Here is an 18,046-nt window from a genome sequence, read left to right as displayed (position 1 = left end):
ATAAGCAAACAGAGGAAGTGTGAGTTTAGGAAGAGGCAAGGACTTCAGAAGATGCAATTTATTAAAATACTAGATTTAGCGTGTAAGTAAAAATATGTCTAGACATACTGATTTTCTTTGGGTCAGTGAAAATATAAACTAGATTTTATTCCTTAGGTCAGTCTGGAACTTGGGCAGAAATGACTAACACTTAATAACCATCGGTGAGTCCAAGTTTGGTCTGAGGTTAAAAGCAACAAAAGCAGTGGACTATTAAATTTGTGACCAACTTTCTGACTCCTGGAAGGATTTGTTTATGCCGTTGCAAAAGTGGGGTTTAGTTGGCAAGTGTTTTTTGAGATTCCCACTCTATTATTTTGTGGGTTTAGGAACGTTTCAGCTTCCCTCCTCTATCACCTGTTCTCTCAGTGAAGAAGCAATGAAGTCACAGCAAGTTTCCAACCAGCAGCCAGAAGTTGTCCTTGTGTGCTTTTCCCCAATTCTTAGGACAAGCTGAAGAGCTTTTATACAAAATGGAGAGTCAGCCATCTGATTACAGCTGGCTTGGGATGGGACCTAAGGACCAGGAAAGGCAGCGGAAAAAGTCTGTTGGAAATGGTTTCTGAAGGACGTTCAGCAATTTGTGTTGGGGCTTTCCTGAAGCATTAGCATGCTGAGTTCTGTTGTTGTGTGTCTGAGGAGTGACTTCAGCTCTCTGCAGACCAGCACCCTTTGGCCTGGAAGACTGCTAGATCTCCTGAAGACCCCTACCAAGAAAATGGATGAGCAGCTTCTAATTTCCCTCTGGCCAGATTTTACAAGGTGTTCCGGAGACATCTAATAAGCCCCAACCAGAGATTCTCAAACTCACCTGTGCCCCAACACTGAATTTATAGGCACTTTTTGTCAGACTCCAACCTACCTGTAGTGCTGCAGTTGTGATTCCAGCTGCTGGATGTGTATTTGCAGATGTGGCACCTCCTTAGCTCTCACTTCCAGCTCCTTCACTTTGCCAAGACTGTTCAGGACAGCGTGTCTGGCCTCTTCCACCTTCCTCCTCATCTCTGCCTGCTCCCTCTTCAGGTTACGGTTGCAATCTTCCAGGCTGACCAGAGCTTCCTGAGAGCTCTTCAGCTCCTTCTCCAGCTCCTGGCTGAACCTGATGGCTTCTTCAATCTGCCCATCCCTGGAGCTCCGCATGAGCTCCATTTCCTCCAGGACACTTTGGAGGCACTTGGTCTGGGAGTGCTTCTGTGTTAATGGTCTCTTCCTCCCTATGAAGCAGGATCCTCCTTCTCTATGGCTGGCATGGCTCTTCCACAGTCCCACCTGTAATGACCAGGAGCACAAAGCAGGGAGAAAATGATGGGCTTTAATGAAGACTGAAAGTGGCTGGATTGTGCTTTGTTGGTTTGTTTTTTTTTTTCAATCACATCGAGCTGATCAGCAACTAACTTTGCCAAATACAGAGACAAGGAAACAATCTCTGGAAAGTAGGTTTTAATAACTAGCTATGTATTTAATTTTCAACCTACACACCTATCATATTAGTGCACAAGTTTCTGTGTAGCTTTCATGTCATTACTATGGTCTGTACTCAAGAGTCAGGCAGTCTGCTGAAAAAGATATTTACAATGAAGTTGTGTTCAGAAGAAGAGAGCAGGGAGCAGCTGGGGGTGCTCTGAAGCTCTCCTCTTTGTCGCTTTCATTCATCCTGGGACCTCTGACTGGTGACTTTGTGTTTGCTGTTGATTTCCTTTCCCTTTTGCAGATGAAAATGGTAAAGGTGTCTCTGACCTGCCTTGCTGGACATTGGGAAGACAACAGTCATCTACTGCAAGTGGAAGTGTCACAGGTGGAGCAGAGTTCTGTCAGTGCTGTGTTAGTATCAAATCACACCTGGTGAGACCTGCCAGAACAATGGGTCCATGCTGCCCTTCCCTGCTCTGCCTGTTCCACGCTATTTCATGCCAGAGGAATTTAACTGCTGTTAAGTGTGTATGTGTGTCACTCGAGCCCGTACAGCAGAACCAGCAGAAACCAGCCCCGGAATTAATGGGGCTGTGCAGAGGAGCCCCAGACTATTCATCAGCCTGCCTGCAGAACTGGCTCCAACTCTGAACTCTTGTGACCACACTCTGAGGAAAACATCCTTCTAATATTCCTTACAGGCGCTTCTGACTGAGACACTGCTTGTGCTTGTGCAGGCAGGAATCCAAAAGTTCTTTCTCACTTCAGGAAAAACCCTGCACTGGTGCACATCCAGCGTATGCTATCAGCACATCCTGACTGCGCGTGCAGTAGAAGAAACAGCAGCATTGTACGCGTGGGTTTGTTAAGCCGTAGTCCCCTACACTGTAAACAGAGTGCTCTTCACAACTATATTTATGGTACACCGGTGCCATACATTTCTCCTTAAAGCCTCCCTGTAACCAAACTTTGCTAAAAAGTTAATGCCGAGGATGAACGAGCAACTTCGGTCTCAGTCTGGCAGCGGAGGGGTTATAAACACCGACTCTCCGAGAGCAGCATCTCTCCTGAAGCACTCGGGGCCAGCCGAGCCGCCCCCGGGAGGCCGCTGCAGAAGCCGGCCCGGACTCACCTGCAGCGCCAGGCACCGCGCATCGCTGCTCTGCAGGGCGGCGCGCATGTCCTCCACCAGCTCCCGCAGGCTGCCGTTCTCCTCCTCCAGCTTGGCCATGCGGTCCTCGGCCTGCTCCAGCGCCACGATCTCCTCGTAGCACTCTCGGGAGCGGGGCCCCGGCGGCCGCCGCTCGGCGCTGCCCGCGGCTCCGCGGCCGGCGGGGTCGCTGCGGCGGCGGCGGCGGCGGCTGCGCAGGCGGATCTGGGTCTCGATGTGCTCGCTCTCCCGGCCCAGCGGCAGCCGCGGCCCCGCGCGGGTGCTGAAGTGGCCGCAGAGCCGCGCGTGGAACTGGCGGAAGGTGAGCTCGGCCGAGAGCCCGTCCCACAGCTCCGCGCACTCCTCGGGCTCCGCCGCCTCCTCCAGCCCCAGCACCTGGCACAGCGTGCGGAAGTCCTCGCCGGGGATGCGGCCCGAACCGGCGCAGTCCAAGTGGTGGAAGATCTCCTGCAGGTACTGGTCCAGGCCGGTGGCCAGCACGACGATCTCGTTCTCCACGCCGCGGTCCAGCCCGTAGTGGTAGGCGAGGGCGCTGACCAGCCACTGCGTGCGCCGGGCCGGCCGCCCGTAGGGGTCCCAGCCCTCAGGCGGCTCCATCGCGCCCGCCCGGCCCGCGGCGCTGCCCGAGCATCCTGAGCTCCCGCCCGGCCGAGCGCTCGGCCCCGGCCCGCGGCGGGGCGGGACGGGCGGGGCGGGGCCGCCACCGCTCCAGCGCCGCTCGCCGAGCGCCCGGCTCGCCCCGCAGCGGAGCCGCGTCCGCCTTTGTCCGGCACCAAAGGGGATTCCGGCAAAGTGGCTGGGTGCCAGCGTGCTCCGTTTGGCTGCCAAGCCTGCGCCCCAAGTGTCTTTCTCATTTCTTAACTCATTTCTCCCTTCTGCTTTCTCTTTAGCCCAAGCAACACAATGGCATCGCACAATCCACTTTGACAAGGAAGGCTTGTGAACGAGTGAGTGCTTCCACTAAACTAAAACCCCAATGTGCGTGAAAGCCCACCTTCTGTTCGCTCGGACCTGCTCCCCTCTGTAGATGAGGTGACTTTATGGTGTTGCTGGGTGGGTCTAAAGAGGTCTGGGACAGAGGTGAGTAAGCGTTAAACTCGTTCAAACGAGCTGCCCAGAGCAGCGACTTTAGTCTCTCTTTGGCTGGGGAGTAGGACCGGCGTTGTTGAACGCAGGCAGCAGCACCAGCAGGGCTCCTCCACCAGCAGGGACATGCCAGGAGTCAGGAGGGGACCGTGGCACCAGCCGTGCCCTAAGGCTCAACAGGGTGCCAAAGTCAGGTGCTGCTAACAGGCTGCATTAAGAGCCCAGGCAAGGCGTGGTGAACAGCAACCAGTTTGGGAGCCATCCAAGGAGTTCTGTCAAGAGCAAATCATTCTAATATTCTCTCTAGGACAAAAAAGGAGCAACCCAGTCTGGCTGATAGGTGAGGAAAGAGAATTCAACTTCATTTAAAGCGCTGCTCAATTCAGGGTTGGTTTTCTTTGAGTGAACTGATGCTAAGAAATATTTGCTCACATCTGGTGGGGTTTCTCTGCAAACAGGCTTGGATGAGAAATTTCTGACCACATTTGCTTTTGCTCTTTAAGATAAGAACCTGAGTAGCTTGGTTGAGGAATGGAGAATTGTTTGTAGCTCAGGAGGAGCCTTACATTTTAGCACAAGAGGAAGATAAGGCAAAGGTTGAAAAGCTTTCCCCTCCTGGACTGACACACTTCCAGAGGAGTCTGTGAGGAAAAGTCCCCTCAGTCACTGCCAGGGCTGTCTGCCTCCTCTGCAGGCTCAATATTCTGGGAGTTCAACAAGTCTCAGCTGCCACTGTATTTTCCTCTGAATATTTCTTGCTGTGCAGGACACAGGGGGAATATTTTGTGCTAGATTCTCCTCTGGGCTTTGAGGTAAATCTCAGTAATTCTGCTGATTGTTATGTCCAGATGAACATTTTATGGATAGCAATGAAAAGGGAAGTAGTAGTACCATGGAAAATTAATCGCTCAAAAGGTGAGTGTCATGGTTTGAGCTTGGCGCAATGCTAGTGCTTCTATGAGAATACTTTTTTTCTTGGTATCTATTGTGAGATGCGATCAGAGACAGAGCAGAACAGGCTCTAACTTAAGATTGAAAGAAAAAAAATGAACTTAAATCTACAAGGAAAAACACACAGAACACAGGATGAAAACTTTCTAAATTTCCTCCTCCTCCCCCCTCTAAATTTCTAATTCTGTTACTACTCTTTAGATTAATTTGCTCTCAGTCTATCACCACCTTTTAGATAATTAATTCTCAATTCTTCGAGAAGAGAGGAATCTTTCCCTCACTACAGACTTCTCCAGGAAAGAGTCAAAATTTCTCGTGTTTCTGTGTCACGTGTGGCACCGCCCGAAAAACATTTGCCATCGTGACTTCTTCTTTCTATGTCCTGTGCTCTCACCACTGCACATGGACTAGAGCTGCTTCTAGGGTTTTTTTCTTTAAGGACGTTTTGTCCAGTTTTAAAAAGAGCACGGTCTCTCTCTTTTTGGGACACTTGTCCCCCCCCAAATTTCACTCCTTGGGGTTGAGGGGTCTCTTGAACAGAGATCATCTTCTTCTTCTTCTTCGAAGATGGAGGGCACTACTACTACTCTCCTCACTTGTCGTCTCTGTTTACACACTTTCACCGCACTCTCCTGGCTCTGAGCTATTGCTTTTCTCTAGAATGCAGTCTCTGTGTCACAGGAACTCAAGGGTTCTGCCATGGCTATTCAAGAAAAGTCCAGCCAAAGGCTACTCTATCATCTCTTCTTACCTAGGATTCTTCTCAACTTCTCTCAACGTCTTTCACTTGCTCATTTTCTTGCTATTCTACTCTATCTCTTCAACTTCAGGAAGAATCAGCATTTGCAAGGTTTCTGTCATCTCAAGAAGGGTTAAAAGTCTCAGGCTCTGCCGGTTTGGTTCATGAACTCCCACGGCTGGCTGCCCTGCTGGGCACCCCCCTTCTTCTCTTTCACGCCAGCCGCGCTATCACAGGCACAGGCTGCTCTCTCTCTCTCTCCCTCCGGGGGGGAAATGGGGGATGGCTGCCCGAAGCCTCGCCGTGCTCTCTTCTACTCTTCGGCCCAGGCTTGGCCTACCTCCCTCCGGCCACATGGCTCCCCTCCCCCACCACCCAGCTCGGAGCAGAGCAGGGGAAGGTCTGCTCTCTTCTAAGACTGGAACTCAAAGAGAGTTTCCTCTGGGAGTTCACAGCTTTTAACTGCCTGTGTTCTCAGAGGCGCATCCATGCTCTCAGTGGACAAACTAGGTGCCAATATTAAAATCTGAACACCGACTGGCATGACTACACCATCCCAAAAAAACTTCATTTCCTCTCAAACGATGACAGTGAGCAGCCCAACTGCACTAAAAATGAAATCTAAACTGAAGAATTTTTTATTTTTTTTCCAGTGACAGGTAAGGTAAAGCATGCGGTGTAAATAAAGTCTTTAAGAGATGCAACCAGCTCCCAACTGTTTGAAAATCAAAGTGGTAAAGGATGAGAAAGGGTGTGGGAAGAATCTTCAGTCCTTCCTGTTGAAGGTCCAAGAGAATGAAAAGTGATTCTGGCTGTTGCCCATAGGTAACAGGGGCTATTTGTAGAGGAGAGCAGGTGCCCCAAGCTATTGGTGGCCCAAGCCCTGCGTGGCTGGCCCAGTTGCAGTCCTAGCTGGACCAGGGTGCTGAGCTCGGGAGGGGAGGAGGTGGGGGGATCTCGGGAGGCTTCTGCTTCAGGGCCGGGCTGGGGGGCCGTGGGGGAGGCACGGAGGGCTGGTGCTCTGCTTTCTTGGGCAGCTGCTGCTGCCGAGGCCACGTGTGAGAGCTGGCAAACCCGACGGTCTCTGGGCTCTCCGGGGGAGAGGGAGAGGCACGCCTTCTCGGCCAGGATGCTGGAGCAGCGGCAGCACGACTGTGGAGAGAGGAGGTGGCTGAGGCCCACTGCCAGTGGCAACACAGGGACCCTCCTGCACAGCAGGGCCCAGAGCTGACAAGACTCCCCAGCACGGCTGGAGCTGCTGGCACAGCCTGGCCCAGCTGCACAGCTGCCCCTCACGGCCCCGGCGAGCAGGGGATGGCTCTGGGCAGGGTCCCTGGCCAGGAGCGGGCCCCAGAGCGCCTCTGCCTTTCCAGGGCAAGCTCGTCCCTGCCCTTTCTCCTCCCCACCGGGCTTTGCCTCTGCCCTGTGCCCTTGGGGCTGCTCTTGGCCAGGCAGCCTCAGTGGCAGCCAGCACTGGCTGCAGCCCCAGTGGGCCCCTCAGGACAAGGCCCAGCAATGAAGAGGCCACAGAAAGCACTGGGCAGCAGCAGAACCCTCAGCAGAGTTATGTGCACAACTAGGGAGTGACCAAACTCCACTGCAGCCTCACTGGGAATGCTCCCTGACACTATGCAGCCTTTAAAGAAGCTGCAGGGTAGAGATCAGCAGCAACTTACCGTTTCTTTTCCTTCCACCACCGGAACCCAACATAGCAGAGCCCAATGAAAACTGGCACAGTGCACAGTGTCACTATGGTGCCTATCATGCAGGACCTGCGCACATCCTGGGGGCAAAAAGGTCTTGGGGTGTTCCGTGGATTCTGGGCGTTTGTGTCTGCCTTGCCAAGAAATCCTGTGGGAGCAAGGGGAGTGTGAGCACATGCTGTGCTGCACTGCTGAGCTGGCAGCACGGTGGATCCGGGCAGGACGCTCTCCGTTTCCCCCCGAGCTGGGGCCTGCAGGCACCTTGCCGCCCCTTGGCACAGGCTGTGCCTCCCAACCAAGCCCAGCAGGCCGGGAGGAGAGCCCGGGGCCAGCGCAGCTGCTTGGGCAGTCGCTGCTTCGAGGCACACGGGCCAAACCCATCCCTGAGCAGCCCCTGCCAGCCCTGGCCCTCCCTGCCCCGTGACAGCTCCCCCAGCCCCAGGGGACAGAGTCAGGCCCTGTCAGGACCCAGTGCAGCCCCTGCCCAGTCGGGAGCCAGGGCTGGCTCTGGCCCTGGACTCACGGCAGGGCTCCCGCTCGGGGCTGCTCCTGTGCCTTGGCCCTCTGGGCACTCAGGGCCAGCTCCAGAGCAGCTGCAGCGGGAGGGACATTGCTGCATGAATCCCGTTTCCCCGGGGCTGTGAACGAGCTCCAGAGGCCTCCAAGCCTCCAGAGGCACCTCCAGCTTTGGCTGCTGCCGGGCTGTGCAAGGTCAGGCCCTGGGGGAATTGCTGCTGCCACACAGCCCCGCTGTGGGCTGAGCCTGGCAAAGCAATTACCTCCTGTGCTGGTGCCCATGTCTGGCATCTCCTCCTTTACGGCATCAGAGGCTGGCACAAAGCCACTGCTTCCTGTCGGATGTGGCACCATCTGCACGGACTTTTGATCCATTGCTAGAGAAAGGAAAAAGAAGACCTGGATCAGATGGAATGATTCAGCATTCTGGGGGGTGGCATCTTCAGGAGACAATACTTGTCAAAGTCATAGATAAGGATCAGGAAAATGGCCAGGTCATTGGGGCTGGGCCAGAGCCCTCCCTCATCAAATCAGGCCCTACACCTGATCAGCCTGGAGACTGGGAAATTGCAGGGGATCTCAGGGTGTGCAGGGCCCATGGTGCAGTTTGGACTCCCTGTCAGCTGATGTCAAATGCCTTCCTGCAGAGGCTGGGGAGAGTCTGCAGCCAGGCCAGGCTGGGAAACAGCCCTGCAGGGCGTGGAAGCCGCAGCAGGGCAGCGAGGCTGCCATGGATCCCTTCCTGCTGTGCCGGGCCCGGCGTGTCCAGCTGTGCAGCCAAAGCCCCCGGCTGATGAGCCCCAGGACAATGCTGAGGGAAATGCACCCACCACGGCGTCTCTCCAGATCGCTCAGCATCTGGTCCAGATGTTTGGCTGCCTCCAAGGATTTCTTGTCTCCTGTGTCTTGATTTTTCCATTTAGGAGGACCTTAATGGAAAGTAGTTCCATTTCTCCTTCAGGCCAGAGTGGCAGTGAGGGCACCTGGGTGATTGGTGCCCTCCAAGGCACTCCCTCGGCTCTGCCTTCCACTCAGGAGCAGTGGCAGGGGGACCACGTGCCTGCAGTGGCCCCACACTGGCATGGAAGGAGCTCCTTGCGGGGCAGTTGGGGAAGGAAGGGCTCCCTGGAGCTGCCAGCAGCTCTAAACCCAGCCCCAGGCAGGGCCAGGCCTTGGCAGTGGCAGCAGGAGCAGCTCAGGCTCCGTGGGGCTGGCACAGGAGCTGTGAAAGGCTCAGCCCCGGGACACAACCCTGGGCTCGGCTCCTTCCCTCTCTGCTCTTCTCCGTGCCTGCACAGAGCTCACGGAAGGACACACTGGCATTGCACACGGGAGGAAGATGGACAGCTTAATGCTCCTTCTGCCCACTGAGAGCGATCCTGTGGGATCACTGAGGCCACCAGAAGGGAGCAGGCACGATTTCCAGATTCCTTACACTCTGAGCTTAACTTAAGGGAAAGGGCACATGAGTGAGCTGTTGCCACATGGACACTGGTTATTTTGTCAGGAAAGGAACACAGAGAACTTACCTCCACCATGCACCTGGACCTTCAAACTGTCTTTCACCAGTTTTTCCATATAAGCCATGTCACGATGCCAATCTAAAAGAGAGCAAAAATTAGGCCCATTTCCATGGTGTGCTGGGATCCCCCTCTGGCTTAGGGAAATGGGGCCTGCATGGTGGTCATGTAAGGCCATGGGAGCCAGGTGTCAATGGACAAGGCCAAAGCTGCACCGGACCCTAAGGAGCTCTGGGTGGGCTCCTGGTCACTCTCCACCTCCTTTGCAGGCCCTGTGACACATTACTGGAGGGGTGGCTGGAGCAGACCAGGGCCTGTGAGGGCTCTCTCCTCCCGTGCTTTACCAGGGTTTCACAAGTCATGATCCCTGTCTAGAAAGGAGCACGGATGGGAACCATCCCATGGTGTGTTGGGATCCATTTCTACAGGGAGCCCAGCACTCCAAGGAGGTCAGGTGATGCTGTGTTCCAGGAGTGCCAAGCAGCAGAGAGGGCAGCTCAAGCCTCAGCAGGGCTCAGGCCCAGAGGCACAGCAATTACCTCCTGTGAATGTGCCTGGCATCGCCTCCCGTCCTGCAGCAGAGGCTGCCAAAGAGCCCCTGCTTCCTTTGGGAAACTGAGACATCGGCACAGCCTCTACTTCCATCTCTGCAGGAAGGAAAAGGGAGAGCTGAATCAGGTGGGGCTGTTCCCAATGGGAAGGTGGCACCTTCAGGAGGCAATGCTGGTCAAAGACATTAATAACATTCAAGAAGTCATCCAAGCCTTGGAGCAGGGCCAGGGCTCTCCCTTCTGCAAACCACCACCCCTCCTGATCTACCCAGAGATCTGCCAGGCAATTTCAGGAGATCTTAAGGCATGTCCGGCCCCTGGTGAATTTGGGCTCCCTGTCAGCTGATGCCAAATGCCTTCCTGCAGAGGCTGGGGAGAAGCTGCAGCAAGGCCAGGCTCGGGAACAGCCCCGCAGGGCGTGGAAGCGGCAGTGGGTCAGCAAGGCTGCCATGGATCCCTTCCCGCTGTGCTTGGCACGGTGTGTCCAGCTGTGCAGCCAAAGCCCCCGGCTGCTGAGCCCCAGGACAAGGCTGAGGGAAATGCACCCACCACGCTGGCTGTCCAGATCACTCAGCTTCTTGTCCACGTGACTGGATGCCTCTAGAACCTTACTGGCTCCTCTAGGTTTGTTCCTCCCTCTCGGAGGACCTTAAGAGATGAATTTGCATTTTCCCTGAGATGGATCCCACAAAAGCAGGGCTCAGCCTGTGGGGTCAGCAGGGACACACTACTCACCCCTGCGATGGGAGCTGGGCTTTACAGCAGCAAGCAGGAAAGGAGCCTGAAAAGTCCTCCCTGCAGACACCCCTGTAACCCAACAGCCACAGAAGCTTCTGTCACCTGGTTCCTGCCAGGTTGTCAATGATTATTCTCTGAGGGGAACATGGACAACATACCTGCAGGAGGCTTAAGTGGCTGCAAATCTTCATAGAGCCGAGCTGCTGGAAAAACCTTCCTAGCACGCTCATCTAGAGGGGAGCAAAGACCAGACCCATTTCCATGGTGTGCTGGGATCCCCTTCATGCCTTAGGGACCTGGGCACTGCCAGGGGGTTGGGTAAGGCCGTGGGAGGCAGATGTCAATGGACAAGGCCAAAGCTGCACAGGGCCCTGGGGAGCTCAGGGCTGGCTCCTGGTCACTCTCCTCCCTCTTGCAGGCCCTGTGACACATTACTGGAGAGGAAAAACAGGGCCAACCCCAGGCCCGTGGGGACTCTCTCCCTCCCCCAGAAGAAACCCTCCCTAAGGGCCTGGGGAAAACCATCCCCAGCGCTTCCCGGGGAGCAGGGAGCGCTGTCCCGGGAAAGGGGAGCCAGGCTGCCGGCTCACCTGCTCCCCGCACTTGAAGTTGAGCAGCCTTGGCAGCCCTGGCAGGCAGGGCCACGGCCAGGAGGAGCAGCAGGAAGAGGCGCAGAGCAAGGGCCATGGTGCCTTGTCCTCTGCCAGTCCCGCAGCTCTTGCAGCCACCGCTGTCCTGACACCGCTGTCCCAATGTCAGCACCACTGCTGCCACCGCCGCTGCTGCCGCAACAGCTGTGCTCAGGGACTGACTGCTCGGTCCTTGTGCTGCTGTGCAACCACGGGGCTCTGGGACCTCTGTGACTTCAGAGCCTGCTGTGACCTCATGGCTGGGGAAGGATTTTGTGGGATGGGAATGGATCTCAAGAGGTGCCTTTCCAGCCAGGAGAGTATGTCCCTCCTGGTATCTCTTTGCAATCTAGGTTTTTTTCATAAGAAGTGAGTTTTACGATATTGGACAAGTGAGACTTTTCATGGTTCTACATACAACAGCAATGTCAATTCCACATGTTGGTGATTCCCACTATTGCAGGCAGCAGCAGCCCTGCCACACTGACACCGAGTCCCTGCTGTGTGATGTGCTGGCCTTTGGCCTGCATTTAAGAAGTGAAGGACTTGATGCCATAGCTTCCAAAAATAATGCACCACAGGCCATCAGGGTAGCTGCACGCTTTAGGGGACGCCGTAACCCTCTGCACATCCTAATGGGGTCCTCAGCCATCTGAAAATCCCCGTGTGCCTCATAGAGACCCCCGAGCCCTGCTCAATTTACAGCTGTCCCTCGGCACCTGCACACCTTTGGACATACATTAAATCCCCTGCACAACTTTTTGGTGTCCTCAGTCCCCTGCACAGCACAGAGGTGACCCAAAGCCCCTGCATGCCTTTAGAGGGCCCCAAACATAACACTCAGGGGGCAGCAACAGTGCTGAACCATCTTCTGTGTGTGTGTTCACCATGTGTCCCTGGGCGAACAGGTGAGGCCTGGGGGGCAAAATCCCCACTCTGCTCGAAAGAGATCCGGGGCTGCCACAGGCCCAGTGTCTGTGGGCCTCTGAGCTCATCCCTCAGGCTATGAAGGACTTCCTTCAGAGTCCAGCCTCACACCATTGTTCTCAAGGCTAGCACCTACTGATGGCTTCCCTCTTTTCCTGGCCTTGCCACTGGAGGAGGTGCAGGCCCAGATGATCCCAGGGAAGGAAATGTGCCCTCAGCCCAGGGATGCTCAGCTTGGGCTCCCCCAGCCCTCGGGGCCCCGCCGCTGCCCCTCACAGCAGCCCCTGCCTGGCTCCTGCCTGCCCACACCGTGGCATCCACGGCTGCCCCTGGGCATGGAGCTCAGCCAGGGCTGGTGCCGGTTGGGCTTTGCTGCTGCTAGCACCCGGACACTGGGGTGACAGCTCCATCTCTGTATTGCAACAGAAGAGCTGATTTGGGAAGTGCTGCAGTGCTGGATTTCTGCACTCTGACTAGCTGCCAACACCAACAGCGAGCGTGGGCTGCCCCCAGAAAACTCTCGGCTCTGGGCTTTGGCTGAAGGGCACAGCTGCTTTACAGCACAGGTGGGCGGCGTTGGGGGTAGGGAGAAGAAACAGGGAGAGGTTTTCTGTATGCTCACTGCCCAGAGAGTAAGGGACAGAAAAACGCTGAAGAAAAGGCACACACCAATTTCTAAACTGAGGAGGTCCCAGGGCAGGATTCAATCTCTGGCCAATTGGGAGAAACTGAGGGTGGAACACAAGGCGGGGAATACAAGGTTTAAACCAACAGGGCATTACAGGGGAGGAGGACAACTTAAACAAACCAATGGGGTTTCAGGGGATACCAAATTTATAGGGAAGTTTCTAGAGAAAGGGGCAGGCCTGGGGAGGGATTGACATTCAATGGGAGGAGGAACAGGGACAAAAGGGCAGGTCTTTGGGGAGATGGACAACCAGGGCACAACCAACAACTCAGGGGGGAATGGAGTAACTCATTAGTATGCTTTAATAGTACAAAATAAAGGGGGGCTATTACAATACAAAATAAGGGGGAGTTTTAAAACTGACTACTAGGACCTAATTAAAGTCAAAAACATGCAACGCAATAGGGAAGCTCTCAGTCAGGTTTCAGTTGAGCACTTCCAAATCCCTTCCTGGCAGAAAGAGAAGGCCAAACTTGCCCTTATCTCAAGCAAACAGAGTGTTCCCCAACAGCAACCCCTTCTGAGCCCCTGTGAAAAATGTGGTTTATGTTTGGCTTTTTGCAAATATTAAAATGAATATTATATGTGTTCTGTTAGTAACTTACGCTGTTTTATTTTTCTTAAGTAGTGTGTTAAATATAGTTTTATGTTTTACCATAATGTTAAAATAGAAACTACGCTATGTAAGATACTTTTTTAAAGAAAGACTCGCAGTGTGATAGCAGCCACAGGACACCTGTGTCTTTCAGAGAAAGAGAATTTATTGCTCTCCTGTCAGAGGAAACGAACTTCTTCCTGCCTCACTCAGCCATGAAGGAGCTGTTAGGATGAAGAGGAAGAAAGTGACGATGACCAGACAGAATCCTGTCTTTGAATGGAATTTATGCATCGTGTATGAGATGTGTGAATATGCAGCAGATTATTGTTTGGAAGGGTAAATCCTCTGTTAACATGAGTCCTTTTTCGGGCTTATGCTGCCCAGGAAAAGGTACCGGATGTCTGTAACTCTCTGCTTTGATTGTCTAATGTTTTCCTAATCCAAATTGTCCAAAATTTTAATTACTCTAATTATATTGTGATTTTTAAACCCATTTTATTACTATTAAACTTTAAAAATTTTAAAAACAAGTGATGGGCGTTTTTCACACACCTTCTGGGAATGGGGAACACGTGCTGTGGGGCAGGCTGCACCTGTGGGAGCAATGGGGAGTGTGAGCCCGTGCTGTGCTGCACTGCTGAGCTGGCAGCACGCTGGATCCGGGCAGGACGCTCTCCGTTTCCCCCCGAGCTGGGGCCTGCAGGCACCTTGCCGCCCCTTGGCACAGGCTGTGCCTCCCAACCAAGCCCAGCAGGCCGGGAGGAGAGCCCGGGGCCGGCGCAGCTGCTTGGGCAGTCGCTGCTTCGAGGCACACGGGCCAAACCCATCCCTGAGCAGCCCCTGCCAGCCCTGGCCCTCCCTGCCCCGTGACAGCTCCCCCAGCCCCAGGGGACAGACTGACAAAAAGTCTGCAGCCAGCAAAGAGATGGTCCCAGTAATTGTGTGCTGCTTTTCCTCCCTGCACTTGGTCCCAGAATCATCCCTCACACTGCTGTATAAGCCCACACATGGGCTGACCAGCCTCTATGCTTTTCCAGTCTGCTCTCAGAAAGTTTGCAACAAATCCACCAATAAATTCCAGGCTACTTCTGTGAATTGCACACTACAGTTTCCTTCATTTTTTCCCCAATACCTGGAGGCTCCTGTATATAGTATTGGTCTTGAGGATCTCTGATTCATTTCAGCAATTTTTTTGTATGGAAACAGATAAAACAGCCCTATTGGTTTTAGTTTTGGCAGGTCTGGTTTTTTTCTTAGCATATGATTTACCTATTATCTACATGTAAACTTATTTGTATTGATGCTTTTTTTATTCCCCAAGCAATTATTTTGACAATCTCTCATCCAGTTCTTAGTGAATGTTCCATAGATGAACAATTTGGACTCTCTTTTAATAGGCATAGAACAATCTCAGCAAGCTGTGTTTTTAATTTTGATGACACCCTTTCTCCCCCCTCCCAGCTTCTACAATGTTCCTTTTGGAAACCTCCCTGAGGATAGGTAGAGTTGCTCGGGAAATGCTTGGCTTTACCTGGGAATAGATTATTATTATTTTTTGTCCTATAAACCTACATTGCTTCAAGCTCCACAGCCACAGTCCTGATTTGGGGCTCAATGCATGGATGCCTGCCTGAATTAAAACAATGTTTGTGAGGCAGCTGAAGAGCTTAGACCTCAGAGATGAAAATTCCTGGGAGGAGGAGGAAGAGGAAGAAAGGGTAAAATCCTGTTTCAAAGGCTGTTTTTTCACTTCTAGTATGCCAGAAGTAGGGTAGACTACACCTGTCTTCAGATGTCATTCAATTACAAAACAACTCTCTACAGTGCCAGACACCAGGACAAATTCCTCAAGACTTTGCCTCCCAATGCATCAGCTTTAATTCTAGTGAGAGGCAGGCCTTGCTTGCAGTCTGATTAGAGCAAATCCACAAAGCAATCTTGCCACTGTGGGAATGGCAAGAAGAATTTGCTTGTGAACACATGAATACGTCCCACTCAATCAGGAACAAAATTTGCCTTGACTTGGAAGAAAGTAGACAAGGAGCAATGCAGTATTTGGGTTTTATCCAGTGATAAATGGGGCAAGAAGCTGTAACAACTTACCTGTTTGACAGAACACAAGTACGGATACAGCCAATAATGCACCCACACGAAGGGAGGATCTTCAGGACATTCCTTTATTTCTTTACAAGGAATGGGCAGCAAAATGCTGGCATTTTCCTGAAGTGGAAGCTCTGCCCCTCACCTGTTTCTCCTTGAGCACACTGTGTGTTATTTGCAGATTTCACTGCCATGCCCATGAATCCTGTTGTGGCCAATTGCTAAATGACACAACTACCAAAATACAGGGGCCAGCATAATCACCCCAGCACTGACCCAGCCCTGCTTTGATGGTGCACAGGAGCACAGAATGGCTTGCCTTGGAAGGGACTTTTAGAGGCCATCTAGTCCAATGCCTTGTAGTGAGCAAGGTCACCATTAACTAGGTCAGGGAGCTCAGAGCATGAGCTTGAATGTCTGCAGGTGATAGTGGCGCCCTGGAAAATGCTGAGATAAACTCTGAAATGTTAAGCCTTGTGTTTTACCTGTGTAAGTAGTATAATTGCTAGCTGAAATGATTGTTTAGTGATTAAAATAATTATTGTATAATCATAAGAAGAACAATGAGAAATTGTATGTTCCTAGTCTAAGGTGGCCATGCTTGGCTGAAACCTATGTATACTATAGAACAATGTAAGTTTAATAATTAACATGAAAGTTACATAACGATAGAATATAAAAGCGTATCCATCCCGAACCTATGTCGGAGTCAGATTTGGGTCTTACCCCTGACACCCAGAGCTCTTCAATAAAAGCACCTGCATATAATCATTTCTCGTGATTATGTGTTCCTGAACGCCTACACAGGGATGGATGTCCACCTCTCTGAGCAACCTGTGCCAGGGTTTCAAAACCTCCCGTGTAAAATATGGCTTTCTTTCATCTAGTCTGAATCGTCCATCTTTTAGATGAAAACCATTCACCCTCTGTCTGGTCACAAAAGGCTCTACAAAAAATTCTGTCCCATCTCTTTTACAAGCGCTCCTAATGTCCTGAAAGGCAGCAATCAGGTGTCCCTGGAGTCTGCTCTCTTCCAGGCTGAACACCGCCAGCTCTCCCAGCCTGTCTCCAAAGCAGAAGGGCTCCAGCCCTCAGAGAATTTTGTCCCTCCTCCGGACTAGAACCAACGTGACCATGTCCTTCCTGTGTGGGGAACCCAGAGCTGGATGCAGTACTCTGTCGTGGTAGAGCCGGAGACAATGCAAAGACACATACTCCGTTTCCAGAAGGCTTCAAACCCTGTTTCTATTCTAGCATGCCTGCTTTTTCTACATTCTTAGAAAGCTCCTAAGTTTACACTTTGCTCATCGGTCACGAGAGACAAGCAAAGTGCTTCTTGGAATAGGCAGTTACACGTTTCTCCTATTTATCCGTCTTTTTTCAGGTTTCTATGTAAACAACCGTGGAAAAAAATTCTTTCAGGAGTAAACACGAATCCTCTTGTCAAACATCTCAATGGCTCAAAGAAGTCCCTGTAAAACCTCTTCCACAGTACTCCAGGTGTCACCAGAGCAGAGGGGTGGAATCACCTCCTTCAAGCTGCTGGGCACTCTCCTTTGGATGCACATGCCTGGCTCATGTCCAGCCTCTCATCTAGCAGCACCCACAAGTCATTCTTGGCAGAGCTGCTCTCCATCCTTTCATGGCCCAGCCTGTGAGATCAGCTGGGCTGGGACTTTGTCACAACCCTTGGACAGAGGAGATGGGCAGGATTAGCTCCCTTCCGAAGAAGGCAGATCCCACTCCCCGCACAACTCCACCCTGGCCATGAGGTCACAGCAGGCTCTGAGGTCACAGAGGTCCCAGAGCCCCGTGGTTGCACAGCAGCACAAGGACCGAGCAGTCAGTCCCTGAGCACAACTGTTGCGGCAGCAGCGGCGGTGGCAGCAGTGGTGCTGACATTGGGACAGCGGTGTCAGGACAGCGGTGGCAGCAAGAGCAGCGGGACTGGCAGAGGACAAGGCACCATGGCCCTTGCTCTGCGCCTCTTCCTGCTGCTCCTCCTGGCTGTGGCCCTGCCTGCCAGGGCTGCCCAGGCTGCTCCACTACAAGTGCAGGGAGCAGGTGAGCCGACAGCCTGGCTCCCCTTTCCCCGGACAGCGCTCCCTGCTCCCCGAGAAGCGCTGGGAATGGTTTTCCCCAGGCCCTTAGGGAGGGTTTCTTCTGGGGGAGGGAGAGAGTCCCCACGGGCCTGGGGTTGGCCCTGTTTTTCCTCTCCAGTAATGTGTCACAGGGCCTGCAAAGAGAGAGGAGAGTTACCAGGAGCCAGCCCTGAGCTCCCCAGGGCCCTGTGCAGCTTTGGCCTTGTCCATTGACATCTGCCTCCCACGGCCTTATCCAACCCCCTGGCAGTGCCCAGGTCCCTAAGGCATGAAGGGGATCCCAGCACACCATGGAAATGGGTCTGGTCTTTGCTCCCCTCTAGATGAGCGTGCTAGGCAGGCTTCTCCAGCAGCTCGACTCCATGAAGATTTGCAGCCGCTTAAGCCTCCTGCAGGTATGTTGTCCATGTTCCCCTCAGAGAATAATCATTGACAACCTGGCGGGAACCAGGTGACAGAAGCTTCTGTGGCTGTTGGGATACAGGAGTGTCTGCAGGGAGGACTTTTCAAGCTCCTTTCCTGCTTGCTGCTGTAAAGCCCAGCTCCCATCGCAGGGGTGAGTAGTGTGTCCCTGCTGA

At 53.1% G+C, this 18,046-nt stretch overlaps 1 protein-coding gene across 1 annotated transcript; it reads right to left on the bottom strand.

Annotated features, from left to right (window-relative positions):
• Positions 1–897: 897 nt before the first annotated feature.
• LOC132332128 (EF-hand and coiled-coil domain-containing protein 1-like) lies at positions 898–3,284 on the bottom strand. Its single transcript, XM_059856100.1, has 2 exons — positions 2,582–3,284; positions 898–1,308 (listed from the first exon to the last, which is right to left on the bottom strand). Exons 1-2 carry the CDS (start codon positions 3,215–3,217, stop codon positions 898–900), a joined length of 1,047 nt encoding a protein of 348 aa, XP_059712083.1. The 5' UTR covers positions 3,218–3,284.
• Between the last annotated feature and the right edge of the window lie 14,762 nt (positions 3,285–18,046).

This window comes from Haemorhous mexicanus, chromosome 11 (genome assembly GCF_027477595.1).
Source record: "Haemorhous mexicanus isolate bHaeMex1 chromosome 11, bHaeMex1.pri, whole genome shotgun sequence".
Taxonomy (NCBI): domain Eukaryota; kingdom Metazoa; phylum Chordata; class Aves; order Passeriformes; family Fringillidae; genus Haemorhous; species Haemorhous mexicanus.
Note: the sequence above shows the minus strand (reverse complement) of the source record. Positions and strands in the feature narration are given on the sequence as shown.